Source organism: Anastrepha ludens, chromosome 2 (assembly GCF_028408465.1).
Source record: "Anastrepha ludens isolate Willacy chromosome 2, idAnaLude1.1, whole genome shotgun sequence".
Classification (NCBI taxonomy): Eukaryota; Metazoa; Arthropoda; class Insecta; order Diptera; family Tephritidae; genus Anastrepha; species Anastrepha ludens.
Genome location: NC_071498.1, coordinates 3,804,803 through 3,823,261, shown reverse-complemented (window position 1 = coordinate 3,823,261; position 18,459 = coordinate 3,804,803). Strand labels below are relative to the sequence as shown.

Below are 18,459 nucleotides of genomic sequence, written 5' to 3'. Positions count from 1 at the left end.
ATAACCCGTTGCTAGATATTTTTAAAGCTTGTGCTTTTACTTGAAACAAATGGTGCCAAACCTGCGTTAGACAAGGTCAGACATGCTGCTCTGAAAAATGGTCACCCGGGGGTCATTGTAATTGCCAGGAAGTAAAATCAGTTTACAGGCCCAATTAGTACTCCCCTCAGAGACGTTCTAGGCTCTTGACTGAAGGAAATCACAATCATCCCCAGAGCTCTGTTAGCCAAGACTTAGACATATTTTTAAATACCTTGGGCCAACCTACCATTCCAGCATCACTTGTTTCTGTATAACCTAAACTCCACTTAACTTAGTAAACATAGAGAGATGTAGGTTTCAGTCTCTTAAGTTATGTATTATATTTTAAGTAAATTGAGAGCCCTATGAGAATCATGTTGCCTTATAATTTTTTACTCATTTTGAACGAGCTTGTTAAATATTCCCTTAGAGCAGTATAATATGTATGTATAAGTGGTTACAGCATGAAATAATACATTAATTGCTTTAGTTATTCGAGAGTTTTAAATTTCATAAAAAATCGATATTACACAGCACATCTCTGAGTCCTTATGCCTACCAGCTAATGACTATAAAGACAAATTACCAATTTGTGTATGAGTAAACAATACAGGCATATGCCCAAGTAGCAGATATTATACCATTTTTATTTCTCATCTGCTCATTATTTCTGCTGTTGAAATATTAAAGATGCTCCCCATTGGTATTTGATTGACAGATTTATATGGTTCACTGGCTTAAAATATTTCTATACTATATTTGTTTGCATTTAGAGAATTAATCTTTATGGAAACCTATAGAGGAGCAGCAGGCAGGAACGCCGCTGTCTGAAAATAATTTTAGCAAACGACTTACAGCGGTAGATACTCACTTGTATGTATAAATTTATGGAAATACTCAAAAACAAGTTCATAAATATTTATTTCTTTATACGAAATGAATTATGTCTTACCATTTTTGTGAATTCGGCCCAAACGCAGAATTTCATTTCGTTTTGAAAATTTTATTTATTGCCAACAGTCGTCAATCAAATAATTACTTGCTCAATGTGTGGCAAATTTTATTTACATATAAAAAACATACACACATTAGAAAACTAGAAAATGTTTAGAATACAATCAGGGGTGTTGCTAAGGCAGATGAGTCAATAAATTTTGCGGGCACGGAACTTTTACTTGCTTTAAAGGTTTATAGTTTGTGTTTGTACCTATGTGGTGCTCACTTTAATGTCTTTATTAAAACTACACTTGCTGCTGATGCTGATGTTGTTGTTGTTGGGCGACTGCACTTCACTGCTTTTTGAATTAGAAGGAAACCTCTGCTTCTAAAGAGAAATGTTTAGACAAAGTTGAGCAACATTAAATGTTTATATTGGCTAATTGCAAAGCTTTAAGGCTAAGTAGGTTTTGCCGAGTAAAGTTAAGTTAGAAGAATCATAGAAGACAAAGCATAGAAATAAAGGAATACAAGTAAAGAATAGAAATAAAGAAATAGAATTTCAGAATATAATTTTTTTTCTTCTCCTTTTTCACTCCTTTTGGAAGCTTAGGGCCTCGACAAGACTCAGTCTTGTGTTGGTTTCGTTAATTTGTTTTCTGACAGGGTGGGTGATTAGCCTGCCGCTAACACTCCTAAGTAGTGGGAGTACCCACCTGTCGTTGCTTGAAGCGCCATCTGTGTCTCACATTTTCATGGCAAAAGGATCGCACAGATGGTTGCCTGCGCTATTACCGCTATCGTCCGCTTCCTCTCGCTGGCGCCGCTGATGCAATGTGTAACTGTTTGCTTTTATTTGCTTGTTTTAGCAGCCACAATGCAAATAAAGCGCAGACTATTGTGCGCGAGTAAGGATGGAAAGGATAAGGAGGGTCGAGGGATAGAATTGGAGGATTTTTTTTTTAGAAACAGGGAAAGTAGGTAAATTTGGAAAAGTGCGAGGACCGTGCTTTACGTGGGATAAGAATATAAATATAGAAAAGTAAAATTGACGCAGACTGACGGATTTCTAAGCATTCTATCAAACAAGGGTGAATGAATAATGGTAATGGCAAATAAAAAATTCAAAAAAAAACTCTACAACTGCGTCAGCTCAATAGATAATTCTTTCAAATTCTATATTCTGCATTTTATTGCCGATGAATTGACCAATTGCGGTTCAGCGGTTACCCAACCGGTACCAGAGGCAATAATCGATATCAGCTGTACAGGAATCATGAATTGGATCAGCGATTATGTATGCAATCTACATAAAAAGCGACGTCTAGTCTAAAACGCTGCAGACCTGTAAAGTGATTTATGACAAGCTCGAAAAAAAACTGTCGTTCTTGCTTAGTCTTTGCTAGAGCAAGGGTACGAATTTTGTGTTCCGATGTCATGAGAAGGAGTAAAATTCGTCTTCTAAAAGTGAACAGTATTTTCAGATTTGTCAAAGAATCTGGAAAATTCTCACAGTACTATTTATCTCTGTCTCTGCTTTTATTCTATAGTATCTCTTTCTCTCTGCCACTTTTCTCCTTTTCTCATTGACTATCTACCCTTCTACTTTCCAGAGCTTCGAATACAATGGGCTTTTTAACGTAAGAGTTTTAGAAGTCAGTATTCTCTCGGCGCCTTTTGGCTCGCCTTCTTCAAATTTCAATTTCATATTCTTTATTCTCTCAACCGTAATTAAATTAGATCAGAAGTGGTGAAGAGAATGCAGAAGGTAGCGACATACGCGAACTACGAGCCGCTAATTCGCTGTCACTCAATTCGTCAGAGTCAGCTCGTTTTCTTACCTAATAATTGAAAATTTTGCATTCATTTCCTCTACTCCCCTACAACGCCGTTCTGGCGTTGAAAAAATTTAATTGAAAATCACGGCACGCAGCTAAAAAATTAGCCAGTGGCTTAAAATGTTTTTTGCCTTCAAATACTTAAATGGCAAATAATATTTTACCCCGCCACTTAAAAGTTGAGATTTTTTTGTGCAAATAAAAATTGCATAAGAGACACAACTGCCCATAATCCAAAAAACAAAAAAAAAAATAGTATTCCAAAAGAAAAGGAAAATGATAATAAACAAAAGACTTGTGCATGCTACAATTAACACTGACACTTGTCGAGAAAGCAGCACTCAGCCGTGAGCGAAAATTTGTGTATGCACCAGCCGACATGCAGCAACAAACATACTCGTATAAAACGAGAACAACAAGAACAACAGCAATAAGAGTAGCTTATATGTACTGTATTTACAAGCGCAACAATGGAATTTTGATATTGAAATTCTTCTCAAGACGTTGAACGACTCGTTTGTTTTCGTATTTCATACTTTTGAAATTTATTGGTAATCGTTAATAATTAATAATTTTTGCATTTACGGTAATACATATGGGCATGTGTGTATATGATTTGTGCATATTTATAAATCTTTTTTTTTATTTTTTGATTTCCGAATCAAATATATTTTTACAACGCTTTTTGAATTTTTGAAATTTGCGATCATATGTATAGGGGTACGCGCCTAATTTGTGAATTTATTCTAATTATTTTAAAGCAAACTTAAGATTTGACCAATCGAATAGGGGGTTTCCGCACTATTACTATTTTTTCACTTCACCGTCGAATACTTTTTAGGTTAAAAATACTTTAGTTTTTTCCAAAATCTATTAGTCAAATCTAATAACGTGCTTTTCAAATTCTATTTATTTACTTAATTATTTTTATTAAAATTTTTCCTTTATTTCTATATGTTTGTTTTGCTTCGAAAGTTCGAAAACTTGGATTTTTAATTTCAATTTTATTTCTTATACATTTGGTTTTTATTTCTTACTTCACAACTCTTAAAGCTCCAATCGAGGGGCATAATTTATATTATTTTATCATTTTAGAATATTTTGGCTTTGCCAGAACTAAATGCATTTCTCAATTTGGTTCAGACAAAGAAAGTTTATAACAACTAAATTTTTTCCGAATTTTACTTATTCATTTACTTGTTTCATTTTACTTTTTTCATATTATTTGGAATTGAAAATTTCGAAATTTTCGAAGTCAAATTAACGAAATTTTCTGATTTTGATTTACATTTTTTTTAATAAATGTAATATTTCATTTCGTTTTGTGCTTCAAAGGTTTGAAAAATTCCATTTCGATTTCGAATACTCAATTTAAAATTTGTGCAGTAATTTTTGAGAGGTTTTAACCAAAGGTTAAAGGCCGAAAACTTAACTACACAGCAACGAGTTCTAATTATGTTTATTAATTTTTTCCTATATTTATTCACTTTGAATTATTTGTTGTTGTTTGTTTTTGTGTGTTAAAGCTTCGAAAATTTTGATTAAAGACTTCGAAAACTTCGAAGTCGCTTTTTTGCACTTCAAAATTAAAATTTTGGAATATTTTTGAAGATAATTTTTCTTACGTCCTCGAGCACACAAAGATAATTTTTAGTAAAAATAAATTAATTTTTGCTTTAATTATTATTTTGTTAATTATTTTTATGTTTCAATATTCAATTAAATTGATTTAAAGATTTTTGTGGCTTCTCAAACTTTCAGCGATTTTGGCTCTTAATACTTAATTTTTGTAATATACAAGTTTTAAATTCATTTAGAATTATGTTTTTTCTTTTGGTTAAAGTACAGGGTGGGCCATATAGCGTTTGCTTTTTGAACCACTTATTTTTTTGAGAATGGTAACACAAATGACATGTCAAATGTGTTCATAATTTACTTAAAGGTTTGACATTTACGAAATGGGACGCTATACGCTTAAACAAAATTGGGAAATATTGAAAACCTATTTCCAAAGTGGTGAGTCTTCTTCTTCTTCCGCGGTTACAGTAAATGGCGAGCGTTACCGTGACATGCTCAACGAGTTTTTGTTTCCAAAAATTGAAGAGGATGACCTGGACGACATTTGGTTTCAACAGGACGGTGCAACTTGTCACACTGCCAAAGTTAGACTTGAACTTTTGGACACCGTTTTTGAATTCCGATATCAGTTGGCTGCCTCGGAGCTGTGATTTAAGAATGTTGGACTACTATTTTGTGGGGAGCCGTTAAGGACAAATGCTATGCGAACCATCCAGAGACGATTGATGCTTTAGAACAAGAAATCGAAGTTGCCATTCATGAAATTTGAGCCCAAACAATCGAAAATGTGCTTAAAAATTGGGTTGACCGAATGGCCTACTGTAAAGCCAGTCGTAGCAGTTATTTGAACGATATTATTTTTCATTCATAAATGACAATGTTCAATCTTCAAAATAAAAAAAAAGTTTGAAAAAATATGGATTTTTTTTTTTTATACCCGATTCAAAAAGCAAATTTTACATGGCCCACCCTATACATAAAAGCCAATCTTTGAATTTTTATTCACTTCTTTATTTCTTTATTTTAAGTATTTTTTTAAGCTTTTTAGTTAATTTTTTTTTTTGCTTTTAACATATTTAGTTTTGATCCGCTTTGTAGTTAAAAACTTCGATGAATTTCGGGAATCCCCGAACTTGATTTTAATATTTCTATTAACATATTTTTAGTATTTTGAGCACTTTTCACTTCTGAGAATTTTTTCATACAATTTACTTATTCACTGCTTTGCATTTCTTATCGTAGTTCCAGCTAAACAAGTAATAAAACTTTTCCACTCGAAGCTACTACATTTTATTTTTCTTCAGCAGTACTTCCAAAAAACTTTCACGTACGAAACTGACCGAGAACCTACCTAGCCCATCCGGCCCTTAAGGCGCGACGAGGTCATTTATGAAACACTTCCACCATTCAAGCACAGCACTTGATAAACGCACACATTCACAATATGCACTAAGCACTCCTTAGTGTGGGCAAGAGAAAGCGTTAAGAATTATTAACGGCAATTGTTGTCGTTGCTGTTATGGCACAAAAAACCAAACGACAAAACTAAATACACTCTAATTCACTACATGCACAATCACCACCCGTTTAACCGGCGACAACCAACAATCGACGACAATCAATTCAACAACGGCTCACAACAACCGAAGACGACACGCAGGCGCAGCTCAGAGCTCACAGCTCGAAGTTCACTAAAGGAGAGGCAGAAACGAAAGAAGACACAGACGCAGACAAAGCAGCAGTAGTGGCACGCCTGCGCAGCGCTAAGATTCCACAACGACTGAAACTGACAGCCACAACCGTTGGCAACTAAGCATTCGACCAGCTGAAATGGTAGACGACGACGCAACTGATTATTGGTGGTGGTGATTGCTGACTGGCCCAGCTGAGCTGGTGGATTGGCGAACGCGAACTGCCGACTAGCAACTGCCAACTGGCGACTGGCGACTGACGATAGCTGACAGTGACAGTCATAGCAGCAATGGCTTATAGCTGAACTCAACCGCTGTTGTTGAATGTTGGCCTGATAGTAGTAAATATTCTTTGTTGCTGGTGTTTTGTTTTTTTGTAATTATCGTTCTTACTGTTGTTGCCATTGACACTGAATTCCGCACAAGGCAAAAGCAAGGCAACTTGCTGATGAGCAACAAAAATAAGGAGCACTGCAACAATGGCAACAGTAACAATAACAGTAAGTAATGGGAATTCTTCCGCGCAACCGAACACACGAAACTGAACAACTCAACAGTTGACAACGTGAATCCCCAAACAGGCTGGCAGTCGACTGGCAGAACAGCAAACGTGGAATGAGCAAAAGAACGAACCATTTCAAGTAAATGCAAGCACAAGTAACCCACAGTGCAATAGCCTGGGCCAAACTCTTCATATTCCACATCACAATTCAGCTGCTGGGCGAGTGCGGAGCGCCTTTGGCGACGACTCGATGCCTTTGCGCTATGTGTTTGTTTGTATGTGTACATGTGTGAGTATATCCATGTGAAGCGATGATGGGAAAAAAGTTGGAACAATCACAACAAAACTAAGAGTAACAGCACAAAAGGTAAAATGTGGGATGAGTACGTTTACAATAAAGGCTATGCCCACGAGCGTATAACAAAAGCAACACCAACAGCAGCAGCAGCATCTTCATCATCCGCACACAAAGGAGTCAACAATGTGCACACAAACTGTGATTAATTTGTATGCAATACGGTGTAGAACATATTTAGAAAGGGAGAGAAAGACACAGAGAGAGAAAGAGAGAGAGAGAGAGGGGGAGAGAAGAAGAAACAGAGTTCAAGAGCAGTTTATGCATACAAGCCGACAGACAAAGGAGAGTGTGATCAATGACATTTGACAGGTGTAATGATCTTCTTTGAAATCAACGATATTTTTTCCATTTAGAGGATAATCGAATTAGAATGATTTTTTAAATTAAATCCATTGGCCATTGATTCTTTAACCATCATTATATTACTTCTCTAGAAAAGTTGTCGAAAGTATACGGCGTGTTTTCGATTCTGTATACATGCCATTAAAAAGGAAGTGATTAAATTATTCCTTCGTTTTTATTTTTATTCCCGATTTTGCTTCTTACCATCCTCAAAACCCTTTTCTCAGGCTAATATTGAAATCGGCTTGAACTCATTCTGAAAATTCTGTTTTTCGCCTTAATCGTCTCAAAACACTTTCCACGAAGTGATAACTAAAGTCGTAGGCTCAGTAAAAAGTCACACGAGGTTAAGTTAGGTGAATAAAGAGTTTCACCATTGTCATGGTGAGTAACCCATGAGTGATTTCTCCAAGATGATGATTGATTACCATTCTTGGCCATCCGTGGTGTAAAACGAGTATCTTTGACTGCCACGTCACAGCCGAATTCTGTCCGCTCATTTCATACGTAAACTCATCCAATCAGTCGTTGTTCAGACGGCAATGAAATAATGGCTGTGTCGTATATTCCCAACACAATCACAGTTTTTTCGTAAACAAACCCGCTGTAATTACCTCAGTTACGCCAGCCAATCAGTTGATCCTTTCAAGTTAACAGAGAACCGGTTAACGGTCTGACATTGGCCACACCTTTTCACTGTGGCTTACTTCCACCCCCTTGCATTTATGCTCTCCTTCAAATACTTCAAATATGTTTGCATTATACTAAACTGGGGAGAGGAGTTCGAAATAGACCACACCATTGCAAACGAAGAAAATGGTTCACAAAACCCCAGAATCAGCACAGAAACAAAACAAACGAAAGCAAGTGGAAAGCCAAGAATGATAGACTACATCTCGATGAAAAGCGAAGCAAAAACTGCGGTGTTCCATTTTTAACACACTTTTATTAGGTCGGGTTGTATGTATGTATGTATGTATGTAACGGAATCTTTGAGCTAAATTTTCACTGGGTTCTAAAAATCTGATCGACTTGGAATTTTGCACACCTATCAAGGACCGATGGCAATGCAATAATTTGATACAAGTTTTCCATTATCCTCATTAGGATTGCCAGGATTATTATTTCCTTTTTTTACCTGTGGGCAAAAAGTAAGGTGAATTTGGTTGTAAACTGAAAAATCTTTATTTATTCTTGTAAATCAATTTCATCCCCTTCAAAATAAACCCCTCTCGATGAAATACACTTATGCCAACGATTTTTCCAATCCCCGAAACATGCCAAATAGTCCATTATCTCCTCAATCGACTCGAAACGCGTTCCCCGGAGTGGTCTCTTGAGTTTTGGGAATAGCCAGAAGTCACACGGAGCCAAATCAGGCGAATGCGGTGGTTGCGGAACGATATGCGTGGAATTTTTGGCGAAATGGTCACGAAGAACGAGTGCAGTGTGAGACGGTGCATTATCCTGATGCAAAAACCAAGAGTTGTTGGCCCATAATTCTTGTCTTCTTAGATGAATTGCTTCACGTAAACGACGCATAACGCTCAAATAATATTCCTTATTAACAGTTTGGCCAGGTGGAAGGAATTCATAGTGCACCACACCACGAAATCGAAAATGCGTGGGATGCATTTTGCTTCACTTTCATAACCCTCTGTACATAGGTAGTTGCCAATAGAATGATTGTAATATTTACTATATCAAACATCCCACGCTTTGAACTCTAATTTGAATTACTCTATTTGTATCTTAATTTTTGTTATAATTCTGTTCTGAGGTAGTTGACTATGACTGATCGTTCGATTTGCTATTACTTCATTATAGGTCTCTTTGTCATTAAAAGTTATTTTATACTTTTTAGTTCGATTGGCAATAAAAGCGTGTTTTTTAGTTTTTTTAAACTATTTTTTATTACTACTTTGTTTAATTTAAAATTTAAAATATTCACAGATGGATTCACAAAACAGAAACTTTGTACACAGAGGTTTGCCCATTCTCTATGCGGACGTCACTTAAATGTCAAAATCGCTACGATCGAAGTAGCGCTTTGCGGATGGCGTTTGTGTTCTTTATAACGCGGACAATACCTTGATTTTGAATTGACTTTGTTGTGATCTTTTTTAGTTTTGCTCAACTGATAAGCAACACTCCGTTGACTATCGGATGATTTCGAAGTCATATTCTTAGATCCATACCTTAGGCATAACGCTTTAAATCGATCCGTGCCAGGCAATTATATCGGCTGGTATCTCCTTGATGTTAACGCGACAATTTTCGAGTACAGTTTCTTTCAGTTAGTTGGTATCTTTTCGATCACAAAGGAGGATAGAGAACCGGATAGCAACCATGAGAAATTCCGGGTAGTTTCAGATATCCCAGTTATATAGGGGAATACGATTTTTTAAAAGTGGATGGTTACGCAGCAGCGAATTTTTATAAAAGGTCTTTCCCACTACTAGCTAAAATGGCATTCGCCTAAAGAGCCCGGACCCTTTCTCAATTGCCAGCTTAATGGCGATATTTTGTAATAGCCAACCAAATATAACTAACGAGCGCAATCACAGCTCTTGCGAGCAATCGACATCTCCAAAACTGTCCAATCTGCACGGAACAGGAAGAAGATGTTGAAATGTCCACGCTATGCTCCTGAAACTTTTAAAATCTTAAACGGAGAAAATATTGATAAGCGATAACAAAAATTACTAGATTCCACATCTGAGTCTGGTAATCACGTGTAGACTTTTCAAACTTCAAAAAGGTTATTTTCTTTATTAAAATATCTGTAGATATATGAATGATTTTAATCTGAAACCATTATGAAGTTCGGCACCCAATAGCTGAGATTTGAGGATTTTCATTTTTATTGAAAACATATAATCTGACATTTTTGAGAGAAATTCTCAGAAGCCTGAAGCGTGAAAAATTTAGTTGCTGAGATCGAAGGCAAATTGATATTTCCGGACAGAGTTATATAACTTCGGTCACAGCATACATTTTCTGTTGTCCAATTCAAAGACGAACCGTTTGAAAAAATAGTAGGAGTTATCATAGCACTCATTGGGGGAAAAAAAATTTTAACTTGCTTCAAGTGAATAGCGGTGCGTCATAATTCGTAAGCGTATGATATTATCTTACGGTTCAGATTTGGAGCGGAAAAGATGTTTCTGTGCCTAAGTAGAATGCGATTAAACCGGAAGCATATATTTGGAACACCCTGTAATGTCTACTTATAGGATCTGGAAGGGGCTTTGACGACTTACATATCCAGTTTGTAGGTCGTCATGATACATAAAGGGATAGATACATATGTAAACAAAGATATGAAGAAGGACAGTGAGTGGGACTAAAACTTTCTTCGGAAGAAGCAACCAATTTAGGAGCAATCCGTGGATCAATTTAGAAAAAAAACATGTATGAAGTTAAAGTAAATATGTAAATGTGCAGCGATAACATTGTCCTCCAGAAAGATGAGCACCCCACGCACTACAATAAATTAACTGTAATCACCTTTACGAACTCTCATCGCCCACTCATGCTTTACAAAATGAAGCAGAACTAATTTGCATGCCTACATATATGTATGTACTTCATAGCAGTTTAAGCAAATATGTGCATATGTATGTATATTATGTTAATATGTGTGAATTTATGTAAAGCACACAACGTCAGAAAAGCTTCATGACTTGTGGAACACAAAAGGCGATCAACTTGCAGATGAGTAAATAAACGCCAGACGCACTACAGACAGACAAACAGCCAGACACGCAAGGAGGAGGGCGGCGAACAAACAAAAACGCTTAGATAGATAGTGGGTTGCAGCTTTCGCAGAACGCATGCGAGCAGCAACGTCAAACTGATTGCACGAGTGATCTGTGCTTTTGTATGAATGTGCCACAAACATACATATTCACATATATTTGTATGTATGTATGCACTTATTTGCTTCCAAGCATGGAAGCCACTTGAACCAGGAAGAAATGTAAGCAGATCAAAACAACATTTTTCAGAGCATCTACGGCAGGCAGCTGCGCATCGGGCAAATGTGCGGTACGCGGCCGGCGCGCAACTTGAGGATTAGTAGTAGAGGGAGACGAAAGAACGTGGCACACACAGCTGGAAGGACAACAATGACGCGCAAACGTTGCTGGCGAGACATTTTCACATGTTTTAATACTGTTGTTGTTGCTGTTGTTATTTTTTGCAACTTTAACCTCTTTGTTTATATACAAACATCGTATGTGTGTTGCCTGCTTGGGTATGTATGTGTGTGTGTGTTTGGCGTAGTGATATTTCATTGTTTTCTTTGTCATGTCGTATTACAGTTTCCTTCATCGTTTTTTATGCGATTTATTAATACAATTTTAATTTACGACGCTTCGAAAGTGTTGCAACGCCGTATTAATTGATGGCTTATGAAAGTCTTTGTTATCAGATCCCTCGCTGTTTTGTCGTTTATTGTGTTTTTTTCCCAATCAGTGAGCGAGACTCCGTTTACAAACACGCATGCATACAAATAAACGTTTATGGCTAGATTATTATGTATACACACATACCTATGTGTATATATGAGTGCGCCTTACTAATACAAGTGAATTACTCGCATAAGTAGCGTCTAAAATCCCATTAAATAAATGCACTCCCGTAGGTTTTATTATTATTGTTGTTGCTTCATATGAGTCAATATTATTTTAATTATCCTTAGAACCATATTTTCAATGGAGCGTGCGGTGATGGGAGTGCTACCTAAAGGCAATTTACTGGCTACGGACTCCGAATGCCGTTTTTTGCAGGTGTGTTGTTGTAGTTCCAATAAGGAGAAGAAGAAGTAAGATTGAATTTGTTGTGACTGCGGCCGAAGTGAGTAACTTTGCTCATGGGTAATGTTCTTAGATATTACAACAGCAACAGCAAAAGCATCACAGCAGTTTCCATCTAAGTAGTGTGCATCCTCAGCAAAGATCAGATAAAATCTTCATTGAAATGCATCAACAGGGATCTCAGCAACATTATTTATCGCCGTTTGACTCAATATTTAGGTAGCAGAGGAGTGTATAAAGGGGATCAGATTAGGGACTGCTTCTTTCAATAGGGGTTTTTTCACAGATCCCGCGAAACTACTGTCAAATAGTTGTAAATACATAATTTTTTCCACCTTCATTGACAATTTATCATGCAAAGACTTACACCTCAACAACGTTTACAAATCGTACAACTGTAATATGAAAATCGACGCTCTGTGAAGACTTCATCGCGTGCTCTGGCCAACTTATGATGTACATAACCGTCCTACTGATCGCACTTTTCGGCAAACCGGCAAGCCGGCCGATCTTCTAAGCGTCATAATTTAAGTCGTTGGGCTCTTGAAAAACTCGCCGAAAATCCGATTTAGGGACCCGAATTTTGAGCAATCCGAAGCCATTCCATCCATTGAATACAACCGTTTGGTGCGGCCTATGGGCTGTAAGAATCATCGGGCAATATTTCTTCAAAGACGAGGCTGGCGCCAATGTAATAGTAAATGGCGAACGCTACCGCGCAATGGTAAACGACTTTTTTATGCCGGAAATTGAAGCTCGTGATCTCCACAACATTTGATTCCAACAAGATGGTGCTTTTTTTAAAACAACCAGTGGAACAATGAGCTTACTGCGTCGTCGCGTTGATAAGCAATTTATCTGTCGTCTCGAATCAGTGGATTGGCCACCAAGGTTGCGTGATATCACACTTTTGCAATTTTATTTGTGGGGATATGTAAAGACTACGGCGGCCGCCGTAGCGAAATGGATTGGTGAGTGACTACCATTCGGAATTCAGAGAGAACGTAGGTTCGAATCTCAGTGAAACGTCAAATGAAGAAAAAGTTTTTTCTAATAGCGTTCGCTCCTCGGCAGGCTATGGCAAACCTCTGAGTGTATTTCTGCCATGAAAAAACTCCTCATGTAAAATATCTGCCGTTCGGAGTAGGTCCCTCCATTTGTGGAACAACATCAGGACCCTAGCAACAAATAAGAGGAGGAGCCCGGCCAAACACCCAAAAAGAGTGTACGCGCAATTATATATATATTTATATAAAGTCTAAATGCTTTGTGGATAAACCAACATCGATTGAGGAGTAGCTTTAAAAAATAAATGTCATGAATGGTTATACACAATCAATTAAAATCCGATACCTCTAATTTGATCACCCTTTACTTTCATACCTATAGAATGAAACTACTTAATACTATTTAAAAATAAACATATAATAGGCTACGGGCAGCTCCACATGGCAGAGAAAGGTCTAAATCAGGAACATCATTTACCTCAAATGGGATTCTAGTCAGAGGAGCAAATTTTACTTAAACGTACTTTGAAATTCCAACATAATAGGAATATGAATAAGTTCGTGCGGTTTTACAACAGATGGCGTAACTTGATTATTATTCCATCGATCCACATTTCCAAACATTCATTGGAGAGCTACTGTCGTAAGGCACAAACGTCAGTATAAGTTTTTTATTTGAAGCGTAAACAACAATATTTTTACCACACTTGAAAATGTCGAATTTCGTGCCAAATAATGTGTTTTTGCGGGGAATTCTTCTTCATTATTTTAATATGAAGAAAAAAGCAGCCGAAAGTCATCGTATCTTGGTGGAAGTTTATGGTGAGCATGCTCTATCTGAGCGAACGTGCCAGAAGTGGTTTGCACGCTTTAAAAGTGGTGATTTTGGCTTGGAAGACGAAGAACGCGAGGGTGCGCCGCCAAAGTTCATGGATACCGAATTGGAGGAATTGCTCGATCAAGATCCGGCTCAAACGCAAGAAGAGGTTGCAAAAACTTTGGGAGTTGATCAATCAACCATTTCCAAACGTTTAAAAGCCATGGGAATGATCCGAAAGGTAGGCCATTGGGTGCCGTATGAATTGAAGCCAAGAGACGTTGAACGCCGTTTTATGGCATGCGAACAACTGCTTCAACGGCACAAAAGAAAGGGTTTTTTGCATCGAATTGTGACTGGCGATGAAAAGTGGGTCCATTACGACAATCCAAAACGTCGGGCAACGTATGGATACCCTGGCCATGCTTCAACATCGACGTCGGCGCAGAATATTCATGGCCTGAAGGTTATGCTGTGTATCTGGTGGGACCAGCTGGGTGTTGTGTATTATGAGCTACTGAAACCGAATGAAACGATTACGGGGGATGTCTACCGACGACAATTGATGCGTTTGAGCCGAGCACTGCGAGAAAAACGGCCGCAATACGCCGATAGACACGACAAAGTTATTTTGCAACATGACAATGCTCGGCCACATGTTGCACAAGTGGTCAAAACATACTTAGAAACGCTCAAATAGGATGTCCTACCCCACCCGCCGTATAGTCCAGACCTTGCGCCATCCGATTACTATCTCTTCCGATCGATGCAACATGGCCTGGCTGACCAGCACTTCCGTAATTACGATGAAGTCAAAAAATGGATCGATTCGTGGATTGCGGCAAAACCGACCGAATTTTTCACAAAGGGAATCCGTGAATTGCCAGAAAGATGGGAAAAAGTAGTAGTAAGCGATGGACAATATTTTGAATATTAAATTTGTAAACATTTTACGTCAATAAAGTTTCAAATTTCGAAAAAAACCGCACGAACTTATTCATAGTCCTATTAAAATATCGAGATCCGTCGCAGCTTCCGTAATCGAACGGGGAGGGTGTTATCTTTTCAAAAGCGAAGACAATTAACTGAACTATTCAGTAGGCAAGCCATGGTGAAAAGATTTCAGAGGTGTGATCAAGACAGGAGCAGGCTCGGGCCGATTGGCTGAAGTAAGAAGGGTCATGGCAGCGATTTGTTTACGAAAAAACTGAGATTGTGTTGGTGATTTACGAAAAAATCAACGCCGCTATTAATTCGTTGCCGTCTGAACAGCGACTGATTGGACGAAATGTGTGTGCGAAGTGTGAAATGAGCGGCCAAAATTCTGCTGCCGCATCTCCTATGATGCGAAAGCTCAGCTACTCTCACAATTTTAATTTTTACCATAGTATATGGCCAAACCTGGTAATCTTTCATGCTTGAGGCGAAATAAAAAATTACAGGCAAGAAAGAAGAAGCAGAATTACTCTTGATTAGGCTACATTATTTTATTGGGTAAAGGATTTTTAATAACAGGAGGGTTAGTGAACATTGATGCAATGTATATACATTAGGGTGTCCGTTATTTACCAATTTGATTATTTTTCTTGCGACGCCCCTAAACTTTTAGTTTTCCGTCTAAGAAAAATTATCAGATCAAAATCAGCTCTTAATATTCAGAATAAACCTTGCCCCAAACACGATATATTTCCCATTTACATAACATGGGATTTTGCTACTTTTTGGAATAAACTTTTTTTTCTCCAGTATGCTAATTTACAACTATGAAACACGCATATTCTGATGGCAATTTTAACTCTCTACAAAAAATATCTCATATAATTTTTCGATAAATTGACTCCTTTAAAAGTTAATCGAAGTTAAAGTTGAACTGTGTAAATAATGGACACCCTAATATACATGCATGCATTGCATTTAAAACTCAAAACAAATTCACTTGGCACTAATTTCGTATCGAACTTTTGATTATTTAATTATTTTAATTTTATTTTTCAATTATAAAGTAAACTTCATAATTTTATTTTTACATAATAAAGTAATTAAACCAATTTAATATTTGAAATAGATTTAGACAGCTGTCAAATTGGCAAAGTTTTGATGCCTATTCTCATGCAAAATATGAAGCATTTTACGTAGATTGTACAGAAAAGAAATGGAGTAGAAGCGTGCGAATCGCTGTAAAAGATTTCCAAGAATCCAATTAATAGCTACATTAAAGGGTTAAACGCAAGGAAAGAATGAAAAATCAATATTCAGAAAAAATTAAAAAAGGAATTGTGCAAAAACAAAAACACAAATAGCGGCACAAAACTAAAAAGCAAAGCAAATTGCAGTCATTCAACTTGAAATTTGCCGCATGTGCGCTGAGTATAGAGCTCACATGGCAATCGCTACAATTTTTTGTGAAAAGTGCTGCACATTCAAATGTATATACGAGGAACGCCTGATTAGTTTGTGACCTAAGGTACTTGTATCATATAAGGATTTCATCTTTGTATCGATATCAGAAGGGTGTCGTAGATGCAAGTGCAGTGTATGAAAATCTCATGTTCCTTTTTAATACACTAAGAAAAAAAATACACTAAGAAAAGCAAGAATGACTAGTCGACAAAACTCTGAGCACTCATGCACTATACAATAGCCAATAGCCGACGACAAGGTGGTGACTTGTCGTGAAACCTCTTGATAGACAATGCAGGATGAACCGGCAATTTGCCTTTTTCTATTGCTAAATTTAACATTTTTCCAGTAAATGGTCATACTAAAACTCAAATAATGTCGACTGGAATTAACTGAAGAAATTTGCGCAATTTTAAGTTACAACATTTTAAGTTTCTTAAGCTAATTTAAGTTTTAACTACCGCTAACACAAATTACCAAGTAACTGTGACGCAAAATAATAAGTTATGTTAAGTTACTTAAATTAAGTCGTAATTACTCTAGATGTAAACCTCATTTAAGTCCGTAAAACTTAAAGATGTTTCCACAGGCTGTCAAATTAGCTTAGGCATTAATCCTAATATTAAATAAATAAGAGCACGAGATTTTTACTTACATATGTTTTCATATAAGTTTCATGGAGCTCCATAAATATTACTAATAGAAAGTAATACGAGTATCTACCTCCTGTAACTCGATCCTTAGACTGTGTGGCCAGTCTCAGACTCCCAGCGTTAACTGAATCTTAGCGAATTTGAAAGAACGAGCTGCAACTTCTTACGAAAAAAATTAAGATTGTGTAGATGGTATGCGTTGTCGTCGGAATAACGATTGATTGGACGAGTATGTGATTCCGTGTGAAATGAGCGAGCAAAATTTAACTAGAGAGTACTCCTGCGATGTGGCATCCGAAGTTGCTCGCACAATTTTGTTTTTCACCATATGTCCACCATTAATGAACAGACCTGATTCTAAAACTGCTTTCCAGCTCTTCATCCGCTAAACAATATTTTTAACCCTAAATGACACTTCTCATTCTTCATATGTGAAGACTTCATATATGTGGCTTCTTGAATTAAAAATAAATCAATAATATGGTAGCATGATTCTCTCACTACTCTCAATTAACGTAACTTAAGAATCCAAAACCAGTAGCTCTCTATGATTCTTAACCCCTTGAACAGCGCTTTATTTTCAGTCAGCTCTGCTCAGGCAGACAATTTAACTATCTGACTTTTAAGAGGAGGGATTGATAAAGAAAGACGTTAAGTTAAAAACGTTAAGACTGTCCCCCTTTCGCTGGTTACTGTTATGTTTGTTAAGTTACGTTTAAGTCTAGAGGAATGACGTAAACGAAGGTGATGGCTATAGTGATTTCCTTACAGAAGCAAGAGATATTGCACATGAAAGAGACCTTCATGTTAACCAATATTTAATAGGCATGCATCATATTTTTTGCTATATTCGAATAGCAGGCAGCTGTCTTTTGAGCGATAAGTAGTCACTAACAGTGACCCTATGCTCCAACTTCGAACTCTAGGAATTGGTGACGATGATGAATAGTGACTGTGGACTGTAACCTGCTGACTGAATATCGACATAAGACTTTATTGCAAAACCAAAATTATTAGAAGCGAACTTTTCTCCATTAAGTTTTTGCTTTGGGTCAAGGAACTTATCAGAAGCCGCTCGTTAATATATACATCTGTATGTATATATAAATTAGCAATACATGCTGCCGTACAGTAGCCACTCGACAGCTTCATGGCGCGCATGTAGCATTCGAAGACAATACCAACCGAATTGGCGTTTGGTGACCCACAAAACGAAGAAACCGAGCATTTGTTACTTGAAGTTCACAGCAGAGAAGTACGAGTATTTTACAAGCCAATAATGCGAAATCGAACGTCTGTGTTTATCTTAAATGCACGCGTATAATCAGAGCGTTTAAAATAGGGAGTCAGGCCATTAGCCTGGTTTTCGAAGAGTGCGTAAAGGTCCACAGCGGCGGTAGGGGAACTGGATGTATTGTAGCGTGGAGCAAAGGAGAAGGTCATCAGTAGAAACAATGAAAAAGAATATAAAAACTGCTACACAATGAATTGAATGT

At 37.1% G+C, this 18,459-nt stretch overlaps 1 protein-coding gene across 4 annotated transcripts in view; it reads right to left on the bottom strand.

Annotated features, from left to right (window-relative positions):
* Positions 1 to 18,459, bottom strand: part of LOC128862100 (A disintegrin and metalloproteinase with thrombospondin motifs 9) — a 163,374-nt gene that overhangs the window by 65,560 nt on the left and 79,355 nt on the right. Inside the window, exons 1-2 of one of the 4 annotated variants that reach the window (XM_054100532.1) lie at positions 5,725 to 7,711; positions 974 to 1,345 (exon numbers count right to left, since the gene is read on the bottom strand). The exons of 1 other annotated variant lie outside the window; for it this stretch is intronic. In XM_054100532.1, coding sequence (XP_053956507.1) covers positions 974 to 1,009 — 36 coding nt within the window. In that variant the 5' untranslated portion in view covers positions 1,010 to 1,345; positions 5,725 to 7,711. Of the gene's footprint in view, positions 1 to 973; positions 1,346 to 5,724; positions 7,712 to 18,459 lie in introns of those variants that run through there. 2 more of the 4 variants (XM_054100539.1, XM_054100557.1) reach the window with 2 other exon arrangements.